The 21,416-nt window shown below is 38.4% G+C and overlaps 1 protein-coding gene across 1 annotated transcript in view; it reads right to left on the bottom strand.

Annotated features, from left to right (window-relative positions):
- Window positions 1–228: 228 nt before the first annotated feature.
- MAP1D (methionine aminopeptidase 1D) overlaps window positions 229–21,416 on the bottom strand; it is a 494,905-nt gene continuing 473,717 nt past the window's right edge. Inside the window, exon 10 of the mRNA XM_089372168.1 lies at window positions 229–650. Within this exon, the coding sequence (XP_089228294.1) occupies window positions 505–650 (146 nt within the window). The 3' untranslated portion in view covers window positions 229–504. The remainder of the gene's footprint in view (window positions 651–21,416) is intronic.

The following is a 21,416-nucleotide window of genomic DNA, read 5'->3' as shown; positions in this document are numbered from 1 at the left end:
TTGAACCTTGGTGGATCGAATATCACCACCTCCACTTAGCCATTGAACCAAGACACTGTTGACCATCATGCTAATTTAAGGGTACATAAAACTGACAACCAAAATGATTTCAAATGCTGAATATTTTGTAACTTCAATTGGAGTTGGTCAAATTTTACAAGGAAATTTACACAAACCTACGCTTAAATGAACGATCATCACCTGAAAGGCATTGGATGGCTGTGGGTGTAACTTGAAGACAATATCAATTAGTGAGCTGATGAATTTCATGGCGACATTTTTCCTGTTGCATGGTATTATACAAAATATCCAATCTTGTGACCCAGCGTGTTGTAATAATGTACACTAAGTTGTAAATTTGTAAACAATAATCATTCAAAAATAAAAAAATAAATATAAAGAATGTAATACATATACATCAGTTTCTGTCGACGAGAAGCCCATTGCAGAGGACGTGGTGACTAAAGTCAAATAATTTTGTACCAATTTTGTAAAGTACTTCTTTTAACATTGTGTTAAAATTTCCACACCATTCTCGGTGATCAACAAAGTATGCTCGAACTGTGCAGACAAGCTACCGTCAGCTGTAACAACTGTCCAGTTGTCATTCCACATGATATGATCAATGCTACCGATTGTCAACATAGGCTCTGCAAACAATCCAAAATTAGCTTAGAAGGATATTAAAAGAACAAGAAGATGAAAACAAATAGAAATAAAACTAGTCAAAATTTTGTGATTCATTCCCAATGAAACCCTTTCAAATATCTTCTAAAACTAAATACATACTGGACCGATCCCAAGCTACACAGGACCATATGAAACAATAGTTTATGCTACTTCCCAAATCATAAAGGTTGGTGAAGTGGCTCTGCTGAATGTTTTCCTTTCTAATTGTGATTACTTCAAACCACATGGAGCAATACGTGATATCACATTGCTCAGAATATATAGTCACCTGGCAAACTCAATTGTTAACTTGTACAGACTGTGCTCTAGGTCTTCATTCAATTTTTATCCCCTTTAAAAAGGATGTTCTCAATTAGGTATATCACTTCTTTAGTGAAATGTGCTCTGAATTGTCAGATTAATTTAAGTCTGGATTTTCTACAAATGTCAACTCTGTTAATTATAAATTCCTCACATACCCAGAGACTAATGATAAATCCATCAAAAATTCAAATGAGCACCATGTTAGAAGCTTATTTTTAATGGGAATGTTACAGCAAAATCTACTACTTTAGTGCTGTTATTGCTGCCTTGCACACACACCTAAGTTAGTGCGAAAAAGCCCTTAACCCCACAAGGTGTGGTTGGTGGCAAAACTAAGAGATGGGCTGTCACCTATTCCCAACTCTCTCCGTTAAAACTCTCTCCTAGGTAAGCTAAAGGGGGTGGTCCCTAATGAAAAGTTAGATGAAAAATGATATAGGGTTTCTAGGAGATACTAAGGTCACTTGGATTACTTCAAAGTTATGAGCAAGTTCAACAAATATGATAAGCAATAAAAGATATGAAACCCCTAGAGAAGTGATATCTTTAAGAAATGAATTGTACAAGATGAAGATATCAAAGGAAAAATAGCTCCCTACTTCATGAAGATCTCTGAGATGATGGATCAACTTCAAGAGCTTAGGGAAGTCATGTTTGACAGAGAAATGACAAATGTAGTACTCAATGCTCTACCTGAGGATTGGGGCAACTTCACATCAAGCATATATGCCAAGAAGGAAGCTACCACACTCAGTGAAATGTGGACTCTATGCAAGACAGAGGAAACCAGACTTAAGCAAAAGAAGATGTGGGATCAAAGGAGCAAGCATTTGCTACCATGGCCAAGAGAAAGGGAAAATTTGGCAAATTTGGTCCATGAAGAACAAACAACAAAGATATGTTCAAAATCCAATACTATGGATGCCAAGAATAACACTACATAAGGAATTGTCCTAAACTTAAGAAGGCCAACAACAACAAAAGAAAGAGGGAAGAAGCTCACATGACTCAAGAGGTGAAAGAAGAAGGAAGATCCTCTGGATCTCTACTATGACTAAGTCAAACTCTTTACTTAAAGTCTTCTTTCAAAGTTTTGAGTGGGATAGGAGCATGTAGGAATATAATAAAATTGCATGGCTAGAAACATCTTCTAGAATCTAGAAGCACGAAGTGCATAGAGTTCTAGATACTCATGTAGAAAGAGCATTTATAAATGAGAACAAAATGCATGGTTAGAAATATCTTCTAGAATATAGGAGCATGATAGATATAGCTCAAGATATTCATGTAGAAGGAGCATACCTAGTATAGGACCTCATCCACAATGAAAGAAAATTGATCATGATTAAGAATCTTAGAAGACCTCCATCATCAAAAGGAAAGAAACATTTGCAAGGTAAGGGTCTTTAAGATCCTATGATGGAATCTTCAAAAGAAGATTCATAAACAAAAGCAAATGTCTCATTGGGAATCCCATTCATGGGATTCAATAAAAGGATGATATGCAGGCAAGCTAAGATGAAGCAAGAAGAGCCACACCAAGGAAAACCAAATGAAGTTAAGACGATCAAAGGAGAATCAAGATGAGGTATGTATGCATCAAAGTTTAGTCATGTTATCTTATGTATATTATTGAGTCATGGGAATAGTTCTATGATATGGTCAAGTAGAAAAGAATCTCTTTCACCAATGACATGCTCAAAGGCATGTACTACAATGCAATGAAGGTCAACAAAAGAAATACTCACATAAGGAGTATAAGGTTGCTGACTAAGAAGCAAGTAAAGAAGGAATGTTGACTAGTCCTAGAAGCAAGCAATGAAGAAGTGCTCTCACAAGGAGCATAAGGTGGTTGACCAATCTATCCAAGAAGAAGCAAATGAAGAAAGAGATCAAGCATGTGAAGAACACCATGATCACCAAGAATCACTATCTGACAAGATACTTTGAAGACATCTCCCAAAAGAAGGCAAGACAACTCTGACTAAGAAAGGAAAAGATCAAAGGACCCTTGACACCTATGAAGGCCTTGGAGACTATTAGAATATATCTCTATATCTCTATTTAGTAATGCTCAGTCTTTTAGATGTTTCTATTCTTATTCTTTTAGCAGTTTCTTAGATGAAACTGTTTGTTCAATATTCTACATAGAAACCTGATGTTTCTATTCTTGTAAATATCTTTGTATTATCATTGAGCTGTTTGCTCCATGTGAATTAATTCATTCAACATTCTTTTATGGTATCAGAGCAAGGTTAAGAGATTTTTTCTTGAACAGTATTTCTCTTTGCATCGAAATCTCTTGAGTCCTTTCTAAGGTCGAGCCCTCTGTAAGCCAGGCAGCCTTCACTGAGTCTTAGCCTCGGCTTTGCTCGCTGTGATAAAAGCTTACAGTCGTCCATCTCGATACAGAAATGGATTCTTCTCTTGCATGATCAGTTTATTAAAGAAATAACTTTGTGGCGGTGAATATCTTCGTGGGAGCGGGATTTTTTTTACTGGCCAGTTTTGCTGGGAATCGTGGATTCGGCTATCTTCTTCTTCACCTGGCAGCTACTCGACCACATCAAGGAATTTCTCAGCATTCATGATCCAGGTGTTTTCTCTCAAAACTCACTTGTGTTTTTTGAAAGACAGAATCGTGGTTTGAAAATTATATCTGCGGGCAAATTCGTGATTATTAGCTTCAAGACTGTCAAACCAGTGGATACGCATTTTTTTAAAAACTCGTGGATATTCTTTCTGAAAGCCCGAGGATCTATATTTGAAGTCTGTGGATTCTCATTTGAAATCTGAGAAGATATATATTGGAGTGGATATATATTTCTGAAACCCCGTGGTTATTTAAATTTCCGAATCCCGTGAGTATATTTTTTGCAGTCGAAATCCGTGGTGATTATATAATTCCACATCCTGTGATTATAATTTTTTGCAGTCGTTCTGACCATATGCCGTCGTGATAACCCAAGGATATACAGTTTGTGAATCCGCGTATATACCGTTTTTGAAACCCGTGGATTTATCAGTCAAACCCGTGGAAGTATATTTATAACCAGTGGTTCATTATATTTCACGTCACCTGTTTCTTGTGAAATCGCTGTATCTTGCAAATATTATGTAAACCCCGTGGTTCATTACAGCTCTGTCATACGCATCCGTATCCGTGTTGTTCACGTAATCTGTGTAGTTCCCGTATCCATGGTGATTATATAGATCTGAAAACCGTGATTTATTTCCAGCCCGTATGTGATAAACCGTGTCAGGTGTTTTTTGAAAAATCCGTCTGTTGCAGCCCGTGGCAGTTGAAACACGCTGAGACGTTTTCAGTTGAGACGTAAAGCCTTGATCGCTCACGTCGGCCATCATGGTTAGATAGTGGGAGTTAAATTATCAACGTCACCAATCCGTGGTGTCTGCCGGAAATTGTTTTCCGTGTTTTTGGTTGCCGGCATTCTGTAGAGGAAATACGCAGCCAGCAGTTGAGAATAGCCCACGGCCTGAGCTGACATAAGGGAATATAACTCCCTTGTGACCAGAACTCGAATTCTGTTAGCAGAAGCTTGCTCCAGCAGTCTATACTTCACTCAGCTATCAAGGGAGGCAACTCGACTCTTGTCTACTTCTCAAGAAAAACTCGACCCAGCTAAGAGTCTGTCCAGCAGAGAGAGAATTGTGGTTCCAACCCTGAAATATCACAAGAACTCATCAGCAGTTCCGGTTGTTAGAAATTTTATCAGCGGATTTTGTTTGGTATCCTGTGGAAAAATTTGCATGCTCCTGTGGGAAAATAAAATTCTCAGAAATTTATATTTTTTGTGCTAGCAGGATTATCATTGATTTAGACTGGAGAGATACCTCTGTTGAGTAAATTTTTTTTTAAAGGACAAATTCTGTTCTCTAATTTACATCAGATAAACAGTCAGCTACATTGTTCTTGTGTGTCATACTTCTGTAGTTTCCTGGTGAAAATGGCCACACTTACCAATCTGATGTTAGAAGGAAATCAACGGTTTAATGGCAGCAACTATAACATTTGGAAACAAAGACTGCTGACCATTTTTGAGTACAGGCGTCTTGATCAACTCATTTTGGGAAAAGAGCTTCGTCCAGGAACAGCCGGGACCGATCAAGATAAATTTGATGATCGAAATCGAGAGGCTGTTATGCTTCTCAAGCTCTCTGTAGCTGATGATCAGTTACCACAGATCCCTTCTGGCAAGACAGCTGCTGAAATCTGGGAACAATTGAAAGAATTGCATGAGACATCTGATAAAAGCAGAGCTTTTTTTCTCAAAAATCAGTTGTTCTCCATCATGATGGATGAACATATGTCTTTACAGGAACATCTCAACAAAATTAAAGACATTCAGGATCAGCTCGACGCCATTGGTCGGACCATGGAGGAAGAAGATATGGTAGTCATTACCCTGAAGAGTCTACCAAAATCTTATGAACACTTCATTGAAACACTCAACATTACAACTGTTGATCTGAAGTTTTCAGATTTATGTACCAAACTTCTGCAGCAAGATAGGTGGAAACAACAGTTTGGTAGTGGTACTTCATCAGTGCCCTTGGACAATGCATTTGCTGCAAAATATCAGTCCTCTCAGTCTTTTCAGCAGAGAAGATCATCTCAGTCTTTTGATCCTAACAGGAAGAAAAGTGTACAGTGTAATTACTGTCACAAGTTCGGTCACATGAAGAAAGACTGCAGGCAGAGGATTGCTGCTGAACAAAAGAAACAGGGAGGGTCACATCAGACAGCGAATGTTGCAGAACATTCCGAGCAGACAGATTCTGCCTTTTACGCCTTTATGGCTAAAAGGTCTTCAGAACATGTACCTTCTTCTGCATGGTACATTGATTCTGGTGCATCACGCCACTTCTCTCACAGGCGTGACTGGTTTATTGACTTTTCACCTTTCAGTGATTCAGTTGTATTTGGTGGAGGTGAAAAGTACACTGTTGCTGGCAGGGGTACAGTTCAAATTCAGTCTGGTGGACGCACGCTCATATTTCTAAATGTATACTATGTTCCTGGTATGGAGATTAATCTGCTCTCTGTCAGTCAGATTATGAGGAATTCTCCTCAGCTTGATGTTATGTTCAGTGCACACAAATGCTCCATCATTGACAGGGAGACCAGTCTAACAGTTGCTACTGGCCTCGAGGACCATGGTCTATACAGGCTACTTGACACCGGTGACTTTCCAGAAGTGGCACTAGCAGCTTGTGTCTCTCCCATCAGTACTCTATGGCATCAGCGATATGGGCATCTCAATATGCAGTATCTCTCTCAGCTCTCTCGGGAGGGACTTGTGTCAGGATTACCTGATATTCAGACTCAGCAGTTGGGGGTATGCAGCACCTGTCAAGCGGGAAAGCAACATCGGTCATCATTCAAAAATGGAGAATCTTGGCGCGCATCCCAGGTACTTCAGTTACTTCATGCTGATATTTGTGGTCCTATGAATACAGCTTCTATAACTGCTTGCAAATACTTTTTACTTATTGTAGATGACTTCAGTCGAAAGATGTGGGTGTATTTTTTAAAAAATAAATCTGATGCTCTTAGTACCTTTCAGAAGTTGAAAACTTTAGTTGAAAAAGAATCTGGTTGTAATATCATGACCCTTAGGACCGACAATGGGGGGGAATTTTGTTCCTCAGCTTTTGCCAACTTCTGTGATATTCATGGCATCAAACGTCAATTCACCACACCTTACACTCCCCAGCAGAACAGTGTTGTCGAGCGTCGCAATCGCACGGTTGTTGAAATGGCTCGTTCCATGTTACAACACCGGAATGTTCCAAACAAATTCTGGGCTGAAGCAGTATTTACTGCTGTTTACCTTCTTAACCGATCCCCTACTCAGGCTGTTAAAGGGAAGACTCCTGAAGAAGTGTGGTCTGGTCGTAAGCCTAAAATCAGTCATCTCAAAGTTTTTGGCTCAGTTGCATATGTTTGGATTCCATCTGCTAAGCGATCTAAGTTGGATTCCAAAAGTCAGAAACTCATGATGACAGGATACAGTGATCATCACAAGGCTTATAGGCTGATAGATATAGCCACTGGTCGACTTAGCTTCAGTCGAGATGTAGTATTTGATGAAGACAGAGGATTCTTTTAGTCTTCTTCTTCTGAGCAGCGTTCTGAGGATCCGCCTCACAGTGTTCTTCTTCCAGTCAGTTCATCTGATGGGAGGGATGATGTAGCATCAAGATTTGATACTACTCTATCTGAGCTTCCTCCAGAAGCTAATCCCCCTCTTGCTATCCCTATTGCTCCTGAGCCTGCTTCTCTTCCTCCTGATATTGGTCCCTCTAATCCTGATATTGGTTCTTCTTCTCTTCGACCAAAATGGTGGGCTAAAACCATAGGTGATCTCCGGGATGATGAGCTCCTTGAAGGTAGAACTTCTAGGCATAAGAACAGACAACAGTCTTCAGTCAATTTTGCTCTTATGGCTAACCTTCACAGTACTTTTGAGCCTCAAACATATTCAGAAGCTAAGGGTATATCTGAGTGGGAACAGGCTATGGAAGCAGAATTTCAGAGTCTTCAGAAGAATCACACATGGGCTCTTTCTGATCTTCCCGCAGACAAAAAACCCATAGGCTGCAAATGGGTGTATAAAGTCAAATACAAAGCTGATGGAACCTTAGACAAGTATAAAGCTCGGCTTGTGGCTCGAGGATTTTCACAGCAGGAAGGCATCGACTATGAGGAGACTTTTGCTCCTACAGCCAAGATGAGTACTATCAGGCTTGTGCTTGCCCTAGCAGCTCAGTTCAATTGGAAAGTTCATCAGATGGATGTAAAAAGTGCGTTCCTAAATGGTGATCTCCAAGAAGAAGTCTACATGACGCAGCCTCCAGGATTCAAGGTTGCTGGTCAAGAACAGAAAGTGTGTCGGTTAGTTAAAGCCATTTATGGATTGAAACAAGCTCCTCGGGCTTGGTACATAAAAATTGATCAGTATCTGACAAATCAAGGTTTTCAGAGGAGTCCATCTGATGCAAACCTGTATATCAAGCATACTGATGATGATATCTTGTTTGTAGTTGTCTATGTGGATGATCTTATCATTACTGGCAGCTCTGCACATTTGATCCATGGGATCAAACAAGATCTATGCAGAACTTTTGAGATGACAGACTTGGGACTTCTTCATTACTGTCTGGGGGTTGAAGTATGGCAGACTGAAAATCAGATCTTTCTTTCTCAGTCCAAGTATGCCAAAAATCTTGTGGAAAGGTTCAGAATGCAGGATTACAAACCGGCCACGACTCCTATGGAACCAGGGCTCAAACTTTCAGCACAGTCATCCTCTCCTCTTGTGGATGAAACTTTATTCAGGCAATTAGTGGGCAGTCTCATCTATCTTACTGCTACCAGACCTGACATCAGTTTTGCAGTAAGCTACATTTCTCGCTTTATGTCAGCTCCTAAAGCTGATCATTGGATAGCAGCAAAGCGGGTGCTACGATATGTGCGTGGTACTTCTGATTACGGCCTCTTATATACTCACAGCTCCACTTCTACTCTCAGTGGCTACACTGACTCTGACTGGGCCGGTTCGGTTGATGACCGTAAATCTACAGCTGGGTATGTGTTTAGTCTAGGATCTGGAGCTGTTACTTGGACTAGTAAGAAGCAACAGGTTGTGGCTCTCTCCTCAACAGAAGCAGAGTATCGGGGAGCAGTTAAGGCAGCCTGTGAGGCAGTTTGGCTTCGTCGTATGCTTGCAGATATGCATGTTTTTCAAACAGGGCCTACTTCTTTGTTTTGTGATAATCAGGGAGTGCTCAAACTTGCCAAGAATCCTGTCTTTCATGAACGAACAAAGCATGTGGAAACTCACTGCCACTACATTCGACAGTTGGTTGAAGATGGCTCAGTTCAGTTGCACTATGTTCCCACCACAGAGCAGCCCGCCGATATCTTTACCAAGCCTCTTGGTCCTGATAAATTTGTAAAATTTCGCGGGTCTATTGGTGTTGTAAATAGATTGAGCATTAAGGGAGGGTATTAGAATATATCTCTATATCTCTATTTAGTAATGCTCAGTCTTTTAGATGTTTCTATTCTTATTCTTTTAGCAGTTTCTTAGATGAAACTGTTTGTTCGATATTCTACATAGAAACCTGATGTTTCTATTCTTGTAAATATCTTTGTATTATCATTGAGCTGTTTGCTCCATGTGAATTAATTCATTCAACATTCTTTTAGAGACATGGAAGATGCAGATAAATGATTCTACTCTACGAATATGTCATGATGAAGAAACCATCTAGCAAAAGAACCATTTAATGTTGAAGCAATATCAAGATGAAGTCATGAAGGGCTACTATAGATCAAAGCATGGAAACAAGCAAGTACAAAGAAGCATCCATGTCAAGAGTAGTCTGAAGCATAGACAAGATGACAAGAGAACCTGATATATGACCAGAAGGCCACTTTCAATGAAGGAAGCAATGACATGACAAATCAGGAAGGAAAGTGATCGATGGATGATGCCCTACCAAGAAGAAGTTCAAACAAAGACTTAATGACATCAAAGAAAGGAAGGAAGGAGATCAAACAGTTGAAGGACCCACGAAGAAGAAGTTTATGATGAATGGACAAGTCCCTAGCTAAGAGGGAGTTATAACAAGTTCCCAATTACAAAGGAACTTGGACAAGTACCTTGTCAAAGGATACTTGGGCATGTCTTCCTCAATTGAGAGGAAGAGATAGACACAACATTCTTGTCTTCACTTGGGAAGAAAGAATCGAAGGATTGGGTAATCATCTGGCATCCAATACTCTTTGAGGATGTGTAGGGCATCCAAGACAAGAGTAGGCAAGAGGACCAATATTCTTTGAGGGTTGGGAACCCAAGACAAGAATAGTCCTACAAGGTCATACTCAGTGAATGCTCTAGTGGGTATGTACCTTGAGAGACAATGACTATGGTGTCTATATGTCATTGGTCTCGCCAACGTTGTGCTCTGATCTATTGAGAGATAGAGCTGTTGGTCAAGGCCTTGCTATGGATACAATGTTGGTTACTATGATGCTATAACAAATGGACTGCCAATCCGATTTCTCTTATGTGAATTCTTCATGATTGATAATAGCCAAACACCTTGTAATGTTGTATGAATACCTCCCTAGTTAAGAGGGAGTGTTGAAGGAAATGTAACTAGGTTCGGTCTTCATAAATGTACTTTTGATATTTGTATTTATTCAAAAAAAGAAATATATTTTTATAATATATGTCAATGAGTTTCTTGCTCATTGAAGTAGGTCTAACACATGTTAAAGTGCTATAGGTGAGTCCAAAGGTCAAAAGAATTATGTTGAAGACCTTAACAACATGTTACACATTGTATATTTATGTATGAAAGTCAAAGAAGAAACCTCCAAGCAAAGTCAAGTCTCCTCCTAGCAAAGACACCATCAAAAGAAGCAATGGAACCATTAAAAGCACCCATCAAAGCAAAGGAAGTGAAGTCGGCCTTGTTGACCACTACGTGTCAACTACCCATAGCAGTACACCCCCTTTTCTTCGCAAAAAGGGATAGTGCTTGATCGACATGTCCCTGCCATTCGACAATCATCGTCGACTTGATCATACTATATTGTAAACCCAGTCTGCATGTGTGAATTGTAAATAATCTTAGCAGATATGAGTCATGTATGTAAATTGCCTAGGTGGACCTAATTTTCTAGTGATAATCTATGTTCCGGAAGGTTTTTCGTCTCACCGATCCATGATCGGCAGAGTTTTCCTTCAACCTAACCCCAAAGCCGGAATGAATTTTGTCATTAGAATCTTAGAGGAATCCTAGTGTGTTAATTTGCTAGATTATCGTTGTATCGCAGAACTGGGTGGTTTATGAGGGTCTATGTCAAATGGGTTTTCCCCTTGGGATGTAAAGTTGTAAAAGTCATGATGTAAAGTGTATTGAGGGTTAGGAAATGTTTTAATACCCTCATAAGTCCTAAGTCCTAGGTCCTAGGTGATTTTTCCAAAGGCTAAGTTCGAGGATCCATTTAAAAATAAATTAAAAATAAAAAAATAAACAATAAAAAATTAAAGATATAAATAAAAATAAATAAATAAATAATAAAAAATAAAAGTAATAAAATAATAATATTTTGAGTAAATAAATGCAGAATTTCAATTTTTTAACGCATTAAAAATTCGACGGATGAGATTAAGAGATATCTTGATCCTCATCGACGGTCGAGATCATTTTGACATGGATCACTCAAACTAGCTGTTGGGAGTTTTTCCTTTAAATAGGGTGCTAGGGGCCATTTGAGATCATTCGATCTGTGAGTCTTGTGCTGAAGAAGCTCTCTTGTAAACTTTTTCTGGTGCTAATAAAGAAAGACTTTGGGGTTGAAATCTTGCTAGCGTTACTCTCTGAAAGTGCTGTGAGCTATTTTATTTTCTGCATACTTTTATTTTTCAGCCATTAGTAACAGCTTATTGTAGAGTATTGTTGAACACAGGTATTTTGTTCACTTACAAGGGTTTTAATGGTATTAGAATTTCTGAAATAATAGCAGGTATCTCCATTGCATCTGAGATCTAGTACTGTTTTTTCTCTCTTTATTGATGGTTGAAGTGAGCTGTGTAGGAAATCCTTATTGAAGAAAATTAGTGGGAATTTGGGTAAGTTCTCGGCTGAACCAGCCAACTCCTGCAAGCATTTTCTTGCAGAGCCTAGCCAGTTTCGATCCTGGGTTTATTATTTAAGTTTGTTTTCTGATTTGCATGGCAGATTTCTAAAGCATTTCATAGTAAATCTGAAGTTCTGAAAATATTATTGATGATCACTGACAAATCTGGCTATTGTAGAGCTATAATTTTGTAATTTTGGACTGGTTTGTAGGGTTTCATTTTTAATCCTTGCATATATTTTTTGGGTTTTTGTTTTCCATTTGCAGGTTGCAAGTCTGAGATAAAATCTTGTGGGAAAATTGCAAGATCTCTGTTTTGGTTGTTCAAGGGTTTTAAATTCTGTTGCTTTCAGATCTGGAAATATTTTTGAGAGGGTTTCATCTACAAAAACTGAAGATAAGTGGATCAAATAATTTTATCAGAGTCCCTAGAAAGTATTTTATATTGGTTGCTTGGTGGGATTGCAGAGAAAACCCACACCTCTTCAAGTCGTTTTTCCCTCAACTGTCTAGACAAATTACTCACTGCTCGCTGTCCATTTCATTATGCTCCTTAGCAATCTATTGCTAGCCTCCACGCAGCTCTCTCTGCGTCCTTTTTTTTCTACGCATTACATTCCTGCAACCCCACATAGCTCCACTTATCGAACCTGCAACTCTTCTTTCTCTGCTGCGTCCTCAGGTTGCCAACGCAGCTCCTTCTCCTCCTCCTCCACTGCAACACTGCCATTCACTTGCTGGTTGCCCCACGTTTCATAACGCCCCACGCTACCATACTCATCTGCGTCCCTCAACCTGCAACCAAGCATGTTGCCTTCACCCATTAAATTCAATGCAGACATATCCCTTGCAGCCGCATCTTCAACGCTCGAAGTTCCTCTGCCTGCTGTTGAGCATCCCTTCCGCAGCCGGCTTAAAACAATCAACCATAAGCACCTGCACCCTCTCCGTCCACCGTCGAAGAGCATTTCGCCGTCAAAATCTGCAAATCGCACTGTAAGAATCACGTTTTTATTCATACGGGCCAAGTCTTTTTTTTATGCGTTGAATGGTAAGGTAATGTTAGCTTAGTTTTAGATTTCATTTTATTTCATGAATAGGAGTTAACGTAGGTCTTTTTTTTGTTTGATTTGTTTTAGGTTTATAAAAATTTAAAATAAAAAATTTCGATTTTGCTTTTAGATTTTTTGATATATATATTGATGTTTCATTTTTTATGTAAGTTTGAAATTTTTATTAAGCTTTTGATTTTAGCATTAGATCCTTTAGGCTTAGCTTAATTTGTATAGGCTCTAGGTTATTTTTGATTCAAGTTTTAAGTTCATTTAAAAATAAAAAATAATAAAAGTCTTTTTTAGACTTTAGTTTCAGTTTAAATTTTGATTTCAAGTCCTTTTTTTTATAATCATAAAATTCATAAAAAATTATAAAATCATAAAAAATATAATTTTTTTTATAAAAGATATAAAAATTTTCTTTTCTATAGTTTAGGTTTTAGATTTAAAAGTCTCATTTATTTAGACTTTAGTTAACCTAGTCTTGTTTTATTTGAAAACATAAAAATATTTTGGAAATATTTTGCCAGTTTGAGTCTTAGCTCAGGAATCTGTTGCTTTTTATCTCTTCCGCTGAGGCTAAAATTTTGATGTGGAAAAAATGTTTATCATTTTTATGTGATTTAGCATGCTTGAATGATCATGAATGAGATATCTGGTTAGCGTTTAAAATTACATGGTTGTGTATCGAACTTTATCTTTCGAAGTTTTAAATCGCTGGAGTATCATTTAAGCATTTTCTCGCATTTGATAAAATTTAATCTTTGTTTAAATTATTTGATGATAAATGATTGCTCTACATGGTTTACATTTCTGCAACATTTAGTAAGTAATCATTTAAACATTAACCCCATAAGGCACTGGTCCATTAAATTAATAAAATCTATTTAGTGTTGGTTTCCTTTCGTGTCTCCCAAACCAACTGATTCACAGTTGGTCATCCATTTTCCTATAGGGTCTACCCCCCTTAGCCGTGGGAGACAGGCTTAAACGGAGAGATCGGGGATCAGGGTGACAGCCCCCGATCTAAGCATTGTCCTGACAATCTGTGCGACAACATTTTTTGGCGTCGTTGTCGGGAATAGAGTTTTTTTTGTCCTTGGTCCTTTCATTTCGAGCTTTTTCGTGTTTTACTTCTTGTCCAGGTGGCGACTCCACTTCATATATTATCTTCAAGAGTGTATACTAGAAGACATCCAAGCAGTCTGTGCAATCCTACTCCTGATCCTGAAAGGGTCCTCAGGGTATGATTACACAAACTCTCTTCTCGTACACTTCTTGTTAACCTCGGACAAGAAGCCCTCTCTGATATGCATTTGCTTTTTACTAGTCAAGTGAGGCACAACATGATGGATATGTATGCCCCTTGCAATTTTTCTAACATTCCAGGGTATCCCAATGCTCTTCCATCAGTTGGGATAGATAAGTTGCCTAGCTTTCAGGGAGATAATGCGATTAGTGCAAATTCGCATCTGAGGGATTTTAGAATATGGATGGCTAAGTACGCGAGGTCTCCTGATTTCGATCATGAAGATGTTAGAATGACTCTTTTTATTTTAACCTTGGGAAGTGATGCTCATGAATGGTTTACTGAAAAGCCTTAGAATTCATTTGATTCCTTAGAATCGATCATTAATGCCTTTAAAGAAAAATATGGAGATAAGAGAGAGGGAAGACATCTTGTAAAAGCTATTAGCATAATAAAAAAGAGAGAGAATGAAACTGTTGAAGAATTTAATAAAAGGTTAATGGTATTATTAGTGAATTACCTCAAGACTATAAACCTACAGACAAATCTCTCCAAGATTTTTACATTGATGCCTTTAGTCCTGAGCCATCTTATGAATTAAGGCGTGTTAAGCTTAATGATTATAGAGATTGCCAAGCCTTGGCTATAGAGCTTGAAAAGGACAAGGCAACATCTGGGAAGTCTGAGATCCCAGGTTTCGATAGGGCTGCTACGAAAATAAAGGAACCTAAAGGAAAAGCAGTTCAAGAACCTGAAAGCGAACTTGTTCTCAAATTGCTCCAAAAGATCGAAACCATGGAAATCAATCATAATAAGGAGATAGCTACTTTGCAGAATAGGTTGATCCAAATGGAAAGAACGCAAACGCAAAATTTTCAGCCTCGAAATAATAATAATAGAAATAATAATTGGCAAAAGAAGGGTCAATCTAGTGAGCAAAGACCTCCTAATCCGCTAACTAATTTGGTTGATAATGCTCCTCCTTACTGTCGAGTTTGCGATGCTCTTCATGAAGAGGCCACTTGTCCCATCGTTAGAAGAATTTTAGATAATGGAATGTTTGGAAAAGGTGATCAAATAAATGTAGTATGTAGCAAGTTTCCTTTGTCTATGGATGATTGGATAGAGGTCAAGGAAAAGAGTCGTGACGTTATGAATCCTTCATCATTGTTTAGTATAAATAACCTTGAAAATGAAGATGACATTTTGGCTAGGTTATATGGTGAAAAACCCTCTCCTGAGCAAATGTTGGAAATAGCTAGAGATAAGGATTTGACATGAGAAGGGATAAGGATCAAAGTGGGAATCAAATTCCCCCTCGAACTTTTAACCCTGGTATAAACTCTGGATTAGATGTCGATTTGGGAAGTTGGTTTAACAACGCAAAAATCTAGGTTCCTGTCTCCGAGATTGCTAAAATCCCTTCCCAAAGAGACAAGTTATTAAAAGCTATTCAAGGTTCTCAAGTAAACACTTCTCAACAGAAGACTCGAGAAGTTGACTATCATGATGCTCCCATATATTTGCAAAGCTTAGATGCAGATAACAAAGATCACCAGCCTTTCTTTATCACCTTGTTAGTTAATGGATATAAATTGAATAATTGCATGTTGGATTCTGGTGCATCAACTTGTGTAATGACTAAAAGGGTCATGGAACAACATAACTTAAGAGTTTCTAGACCCTACTATAACATATGTGCCATGGATTCTAAGAAAATTGAAGTGCATGGTTTAATCAAAGATTTGCAAGTTCATCTATCAATTTACACAGACATCATGATTGTCAAGGATATTGTTGTTGTGGATGTGCCTGATGACTGGGGTATGCTTTTATCCAGAAAGTGGGCCTCTGATCTAGGAGGAAGTATTCAAATGAATTGGTCATATGCTATGATTCCTTCTCCTAGGGGTGATGGTTTTGTAAGACTAAATAGAGAGCCTGAAAGAAAATTTCATGTTGAAGATCCTAAGAGATCTCACAACGAGATAATCGAAGAGCAATCTGAAATTGGGAACTATGCCATCATGTCTAATTTCATAATTTCTCCCGATGATAAGATTAAGGGTCTCAAGGATAAAGTTTGGTATATGTACTTCGATGGTGCATCGTCTAGGCATGGTAAAGGTGTTGGAATAGTGCTTAAATCTCCCCTTGATCACATTTTCAAGTTTGCCTATCGATTAGAATTTGAAGCAACCAACAATGTTGCTGAATATGAGGCTATATTGTTGGGGCTTGAATTGGCAAAATATTTGAAGATTAAGTTGCTTAGCATTAAGGGGGATTCTGATTTAGTTATCATGCAGCTTAAAAATAAATTCACATGCAAAAATCAAAGACTAAGGAATTATCGAAATGCTGTGTGGGATACTATGGAGCACTTTGATGCCCTTGACCTCAAAGCTATCCCAAGAGAGAAAAATAGTTTAGCAGATGAACTTGCCATAGCTGCTACTACTTTCCAGTTATCTGATGAGCTAATTAATGATAAGATCAAAATGGAAGTAATATTTAGACCATCTGTTCCAGATAACTCAGAGCATTGGCAGGTCTTCAATGATGAAAAGCAAGTCATTCGTTTTCTTAATAGTTTGGATGAGTTTGAGGATTTCCGGATAGATTCTGAGGAGGATGGATCTTTAAATCATGAGCATATCATAAATCCTACTCCTAGGAATGTGGTTGCCTTAGAGCAACATTTTGACCGGCATGATGCCATGAAGTTGAGAGAGGAAAATAAGATGGACCCAGGCGAATATCTTGAGATAAAAATTGGTACTTCTGAAAACCCAAAGATGGTTAAAATTGGTAGGGGTACTAGTGTGGAGGAAAGAAAAAAGTTAACTAATTTACTTCGCGAATATCGAGATGTTTTAGCTTTTTCTTATGATGAATTAAAGGTCTATAGGGAAGATGTCACGGAACATACTATCCCCTTAAAAGATGAAAATGTTAAACCCTTTCGTCAGAAACTTAGGCAAATTAATCCTAAATTAGCCCCCTTGGTTCAGAAAGAGCTTGCGAAAATGCTTGCAGCAGGAATTATCGCTCAAACAAGGCATTCAACATGGTGTTCAAATCTGGTGATTGTTAGGAAAAAGAATGGTACAATAAGGCTTTGTGTCGATATTCGAAACCTTAATCTAGCATGCAAGAAAGATAATTAGCCTTTGCCAAACATGGAAACTTTGTTGCAAAGAGTAACCGGTTCTGGAATGATGTCGCTGCTAGATGGTTTTTCTGGGTACAATCAGGTATGGGTTAAAAAGGAAGATCGTCATAAAACCACATTCACCACACCATGGGGTACCTTTGAATACATCAAAATGCCATTTGGATTAACAAACGCTGGGGCTACATTCCAAAGGGCTATGGATTATGCTTTCAAGGGGTTAAACGGGAAATTTATTGAAATTTATCAAGATGATCTTACTGTTTTTTCTAAAGATGGTATCAGTCATGTAAATCATCTTAGGCAGGTTTTCGATAGATGTAGAGAATACGGGATTTCTTTGAATCCAGCTAAGTCTGTTTTTGGAGTAACAGAAGAGAAATTACTTGGCCATATCATTTCTAAGGAAGAAATCAAGATTGATCCTGAAATAATTGAAGCAATCCAAAAGATTCCTCTCCCTCAGAATCTTAAATCCCTTCAGTCTTTCCTTGGAAAGACAAATTTTATTAGAAGGTTTATTCCAAATTACGCAGAAATAGCTAAGCCTATTCAAAGTCTTCTAAAGAAAGATGCAAAATTTGTTTGGCAAGAAGACAACAAAAAGGCTTTCCAAGAAATCAAATGTGCTATTGCAAGAGCTCATGTCTTAGTTAGTCCCAATTATTCCAAGGATATCATGATTTTTTCTTTCGCTTCCGAAGATACCATTGCTGGTGTCCTGCTACAAAAGAATAAAGATGGTCACGAGCAGCCTATCACTTTCATGAGTAGAGCGCTTCAAAATTCCGAATTGAAGTACAATACCATGGAAAAGCAGGCTTATGCCTTGGTCAAGTCTCTTAAGCATTTCAAAACTTATGTGGGTTATTCTAAAATCATTGCTTTCGTCCCACATTCTGCTGTTAAAGATATATTAACTCAAACCGATTGCTTAGGGACTCGTGCTAGGTGGGTTACTAAAATACAAGAATATGATTTAGAGATCAGACCCACCAAGCTAGTCAAAGGCCAAGGTTTGGCTCAGATGTTGACTGAAGGTAACGAAAAGACTCTTGGTTTGTTTTGCCTTAGCGATCTATCTTCATCGGAGTTGCAAAGATTAGGAGAGCATGAGTGGTACAAGGACATAGTTTATTACTTGATGAATCTTGCATGTCCTAACCATTTAGTTGCTCATAAGAGAAGGGCTCTTAGACTAAAAGCCACTAAGTATTGCCTTATGAAGGATGGCCTTGGATGGAGAAATCCTGAGGGCATAGTGCTTAGGTGTGTTGATGACGTTGAGTCCAATGTTGCACGAAGCGGGAGCGAAGCGGAAGCGGAAGCGGAAGCGTGGAAGCATCATTTTCCAAAAATCTAGGAAGCGAAGCGTCCGCGGAAGCGTCTGCTATATATATATATATTTTTATATTTTTTTGCATTTATACTCAAAACAAACATTCCAAATACCAAATTAATTGTAGAAGACATGAAAACATGCATATTTTTGCATATATCAATATAGATATAACATCCATTGTACATTAATGATCTAGAATCTAGATTCATCTCCTCTTGTCTAGCCTTTGCCTCTACCTCGATTGTCTAGGGATATTAGTCAACATTGCCCAATTTTGATCAAACTACCTAATTCAAGACTTAAAATATGGTAGAAAAAGCTTAACATGTTTGATCGATGATTTTGACTTGATTGAAAGGTAATTTTTTGCTAAGGGTGTGCCGCGTGACAAAGGAGTTCAACAATTAACACCACCAACACCAGGGTACATATAGGGCTTGGTGCTCTTGATTAAATGCTAATCGCATACCTTCATACTTGATATAATCTAATGAAATGCCACAATCCCATTGATCCTGAATTCCTGAAAACTGTTAAGTCTGTTGAATTTTGAATAGGATATGAAATTCTATTTTCTCCATATGAAGTCCAATGAGGCTGGAACCACTCTCAAACATTCTGAGTCATTTCATGGTAATGTTAAAAATTTAAGTAAAAGGATGAAAATGAAAAATAAAGGAGAATGTCACTTTTACTTTAAGAATTTAGCATTACCATGAGGGAGCATCTGCTATATTTATATTTTTTTTTGCTTTCATTTGTCACCCTAACCCAGGTGGACCCACCCCCAACAAGCAAACTCACCTAAAATTTAAAAAAAAATTGAAAAAAAAACGATTTTCTAAATGCTTTTCCGGAAGCTTTTCTGGAAGCGTCCTGGAAGCGTCTGGGAAGCGCCTGGGAAGCGTTTGGGAAGCGTCTAGGAAGCGCCGTACGAAGCGCGCTTCGGAAGCGCCAACGCTTCCAAATTTCCAGGAAGCGTCTAAAAATTTCGGAAGCGCGCTTCCGGCCAAGCTTCCTAGGCGCTTCCGTACGGGACGCGCTTCGGGGCTTGGAACCGGGGGGGAGGGGCGCTTCGTGCAACACTGGTTGAGTCCAAGAAATTAATCTCTGAGTTTCATTCAGGATTTTTTGGTGGTCATTATGCTGCTAGAACTACTGCCCACAAAATCCTGAGAGCTGGTTATTATTGGCCTTCAATTTTTTCTGATGTGCATAAGTTTGTTAGAGCTTGTCAAGCCTGTCAACTATTCACTGGGAAACAGAAGCTTGCTGCCCTGCCCCTACAACCTGTCATTGTAGAGGCACCTTTTCAGCATTGGGGTCTGGACTTCATAGGGAAGTTCCATGAAAATTCTAGCAATGGCTACTCATGGATTTTGACTGCTACACATTATTTCACCTAATGGGTTGCAGCTATTCCTGCTAAGAATGCCACTGAAAAGGTTATTATGGATTTCATTGAAAATAATATCATTACTAGATTTCGTGTCCTTTGCTAAGATCACTACTGACAATGCCAAAGCTTTTAGTTCCTTAGAGTTTTCATCTTTTTGTTTCAAATATGGCATAGTCTTATCTCATTCGTCAAATTATTATCCTCAGGGTAATGGTCTGGCTGAATCAAGTAACAAGAATCTCATAACCATTATCAAGAAGATAGTAGGAGATAATAAGAGATCATGGGACAGCAAAATCAAGTATGCTTTACGGGCAGATAGAATCACTAAGAAGAAAGCTACTGGTAAATCTCCCTTTGAATTAGTTTATGGCTTGGATGTAACTTTACCTGTGCACCTGAAATTGCCAGCTTATCAGCTCCTTCAAAATTTTTCTACTAATAAAGATGTTGTTCAAAATAGAATAGATCAGATTGTGGAGTTACATGAAGCTCGTAGGACGGCTTTTGATGCTATATGTAAAATCAATCTAACACTAAGAAAAGCTTTGATAAATTCTCTCGATCTAGATATTTGCAGGTGGGAGATATGGTACTACTTTGGGGTTGCAAGAATGAAAATTCAGGAAAACATAAGAAGTTCGACAGCTTGTGGCTGGGACCGTACATTATTCGAGATATAGCTGGACCAAACTCATTCCACTTGAGCAGATTGGATGGCGAACCACCTGATCTACTTGCGAATGGCCAAATGCTCAAGCTGTTCTTCAAATATGATATCTGATGCCATAGGGCATCCTTTGTATTGTATTTCTAACCCTACTCCTTGTTATTTCAGCATTTTATTTCTGATTTAGGATTAGATTTACTTTCCTTGTTAATAAATGAAGAGCTTCTATCTTTCATGTGCTTAAATGTTATATGATGATTTTTGAATGGACGCTACTTATTTCTATTGTGTGTTGCGTGGATGCAGATTCTGGATTCTCACATTCCTACAGTGCAGCAACGTGTCCCCAAGTAGAGCCAGATGTTGACCACTATGTGTCAACTACCCATAGCAGTACACCCCCTTTTCTTCGCAAAAAGGGATAGCGCTTGATCGACATGTCCGTGCCATTCGACAATCATCGTCAACTTGATCATACTATGTTGTAAACCCAGTCTGCATGTGTGAATTGTAAATAATCTTAACAGATATGAGTCATGTATGTAAATTGCCTAGGTGGACCTAATTTTCTAGTGATAATCTACGTTCCGGAAGGTTTTTCGTCTTACCGATCCATGATCTGCAGAGTTTTCCTTCAACCTAACCCCAAAGCCGAAATGAATTTTGTCATTAGAATCTTAGAGGAATCCTAGTGTGTTAATATGCTAGATTATAGTTGTATCGCAGAACTGGGTGGTTTATGAGGGTTTATGTCAAATGGGTTTTCCCCCTTGGGATGTAAAGTTGTAAAAGTCATGATGTAAAGTGTCTTGAGGGTTAGGAAATGTTTTAATCCCCTCATAAGTCCTAAGT

The sequence above is a fragment of the Pinus tabuliformis genome, chromosome 8, assembly GCF_031772625.1.
Source record: "Pinus tabuliformis cultivar Carrire ecotype Pingquan chromosome 8, CPIR1, whole genome shotgun sequence".
Taxonomy (NCBI): Eukaryota; Viridiplantae; Streptophyta; class Pinopsida; order Pinales; family Pinaceae; genus Pinus; species Pinus tabuliformis.
Note: the sequence above shows the minus strand (reverse complement) of the source record. Positions and strands in the feature narration are given on the sequence as shown.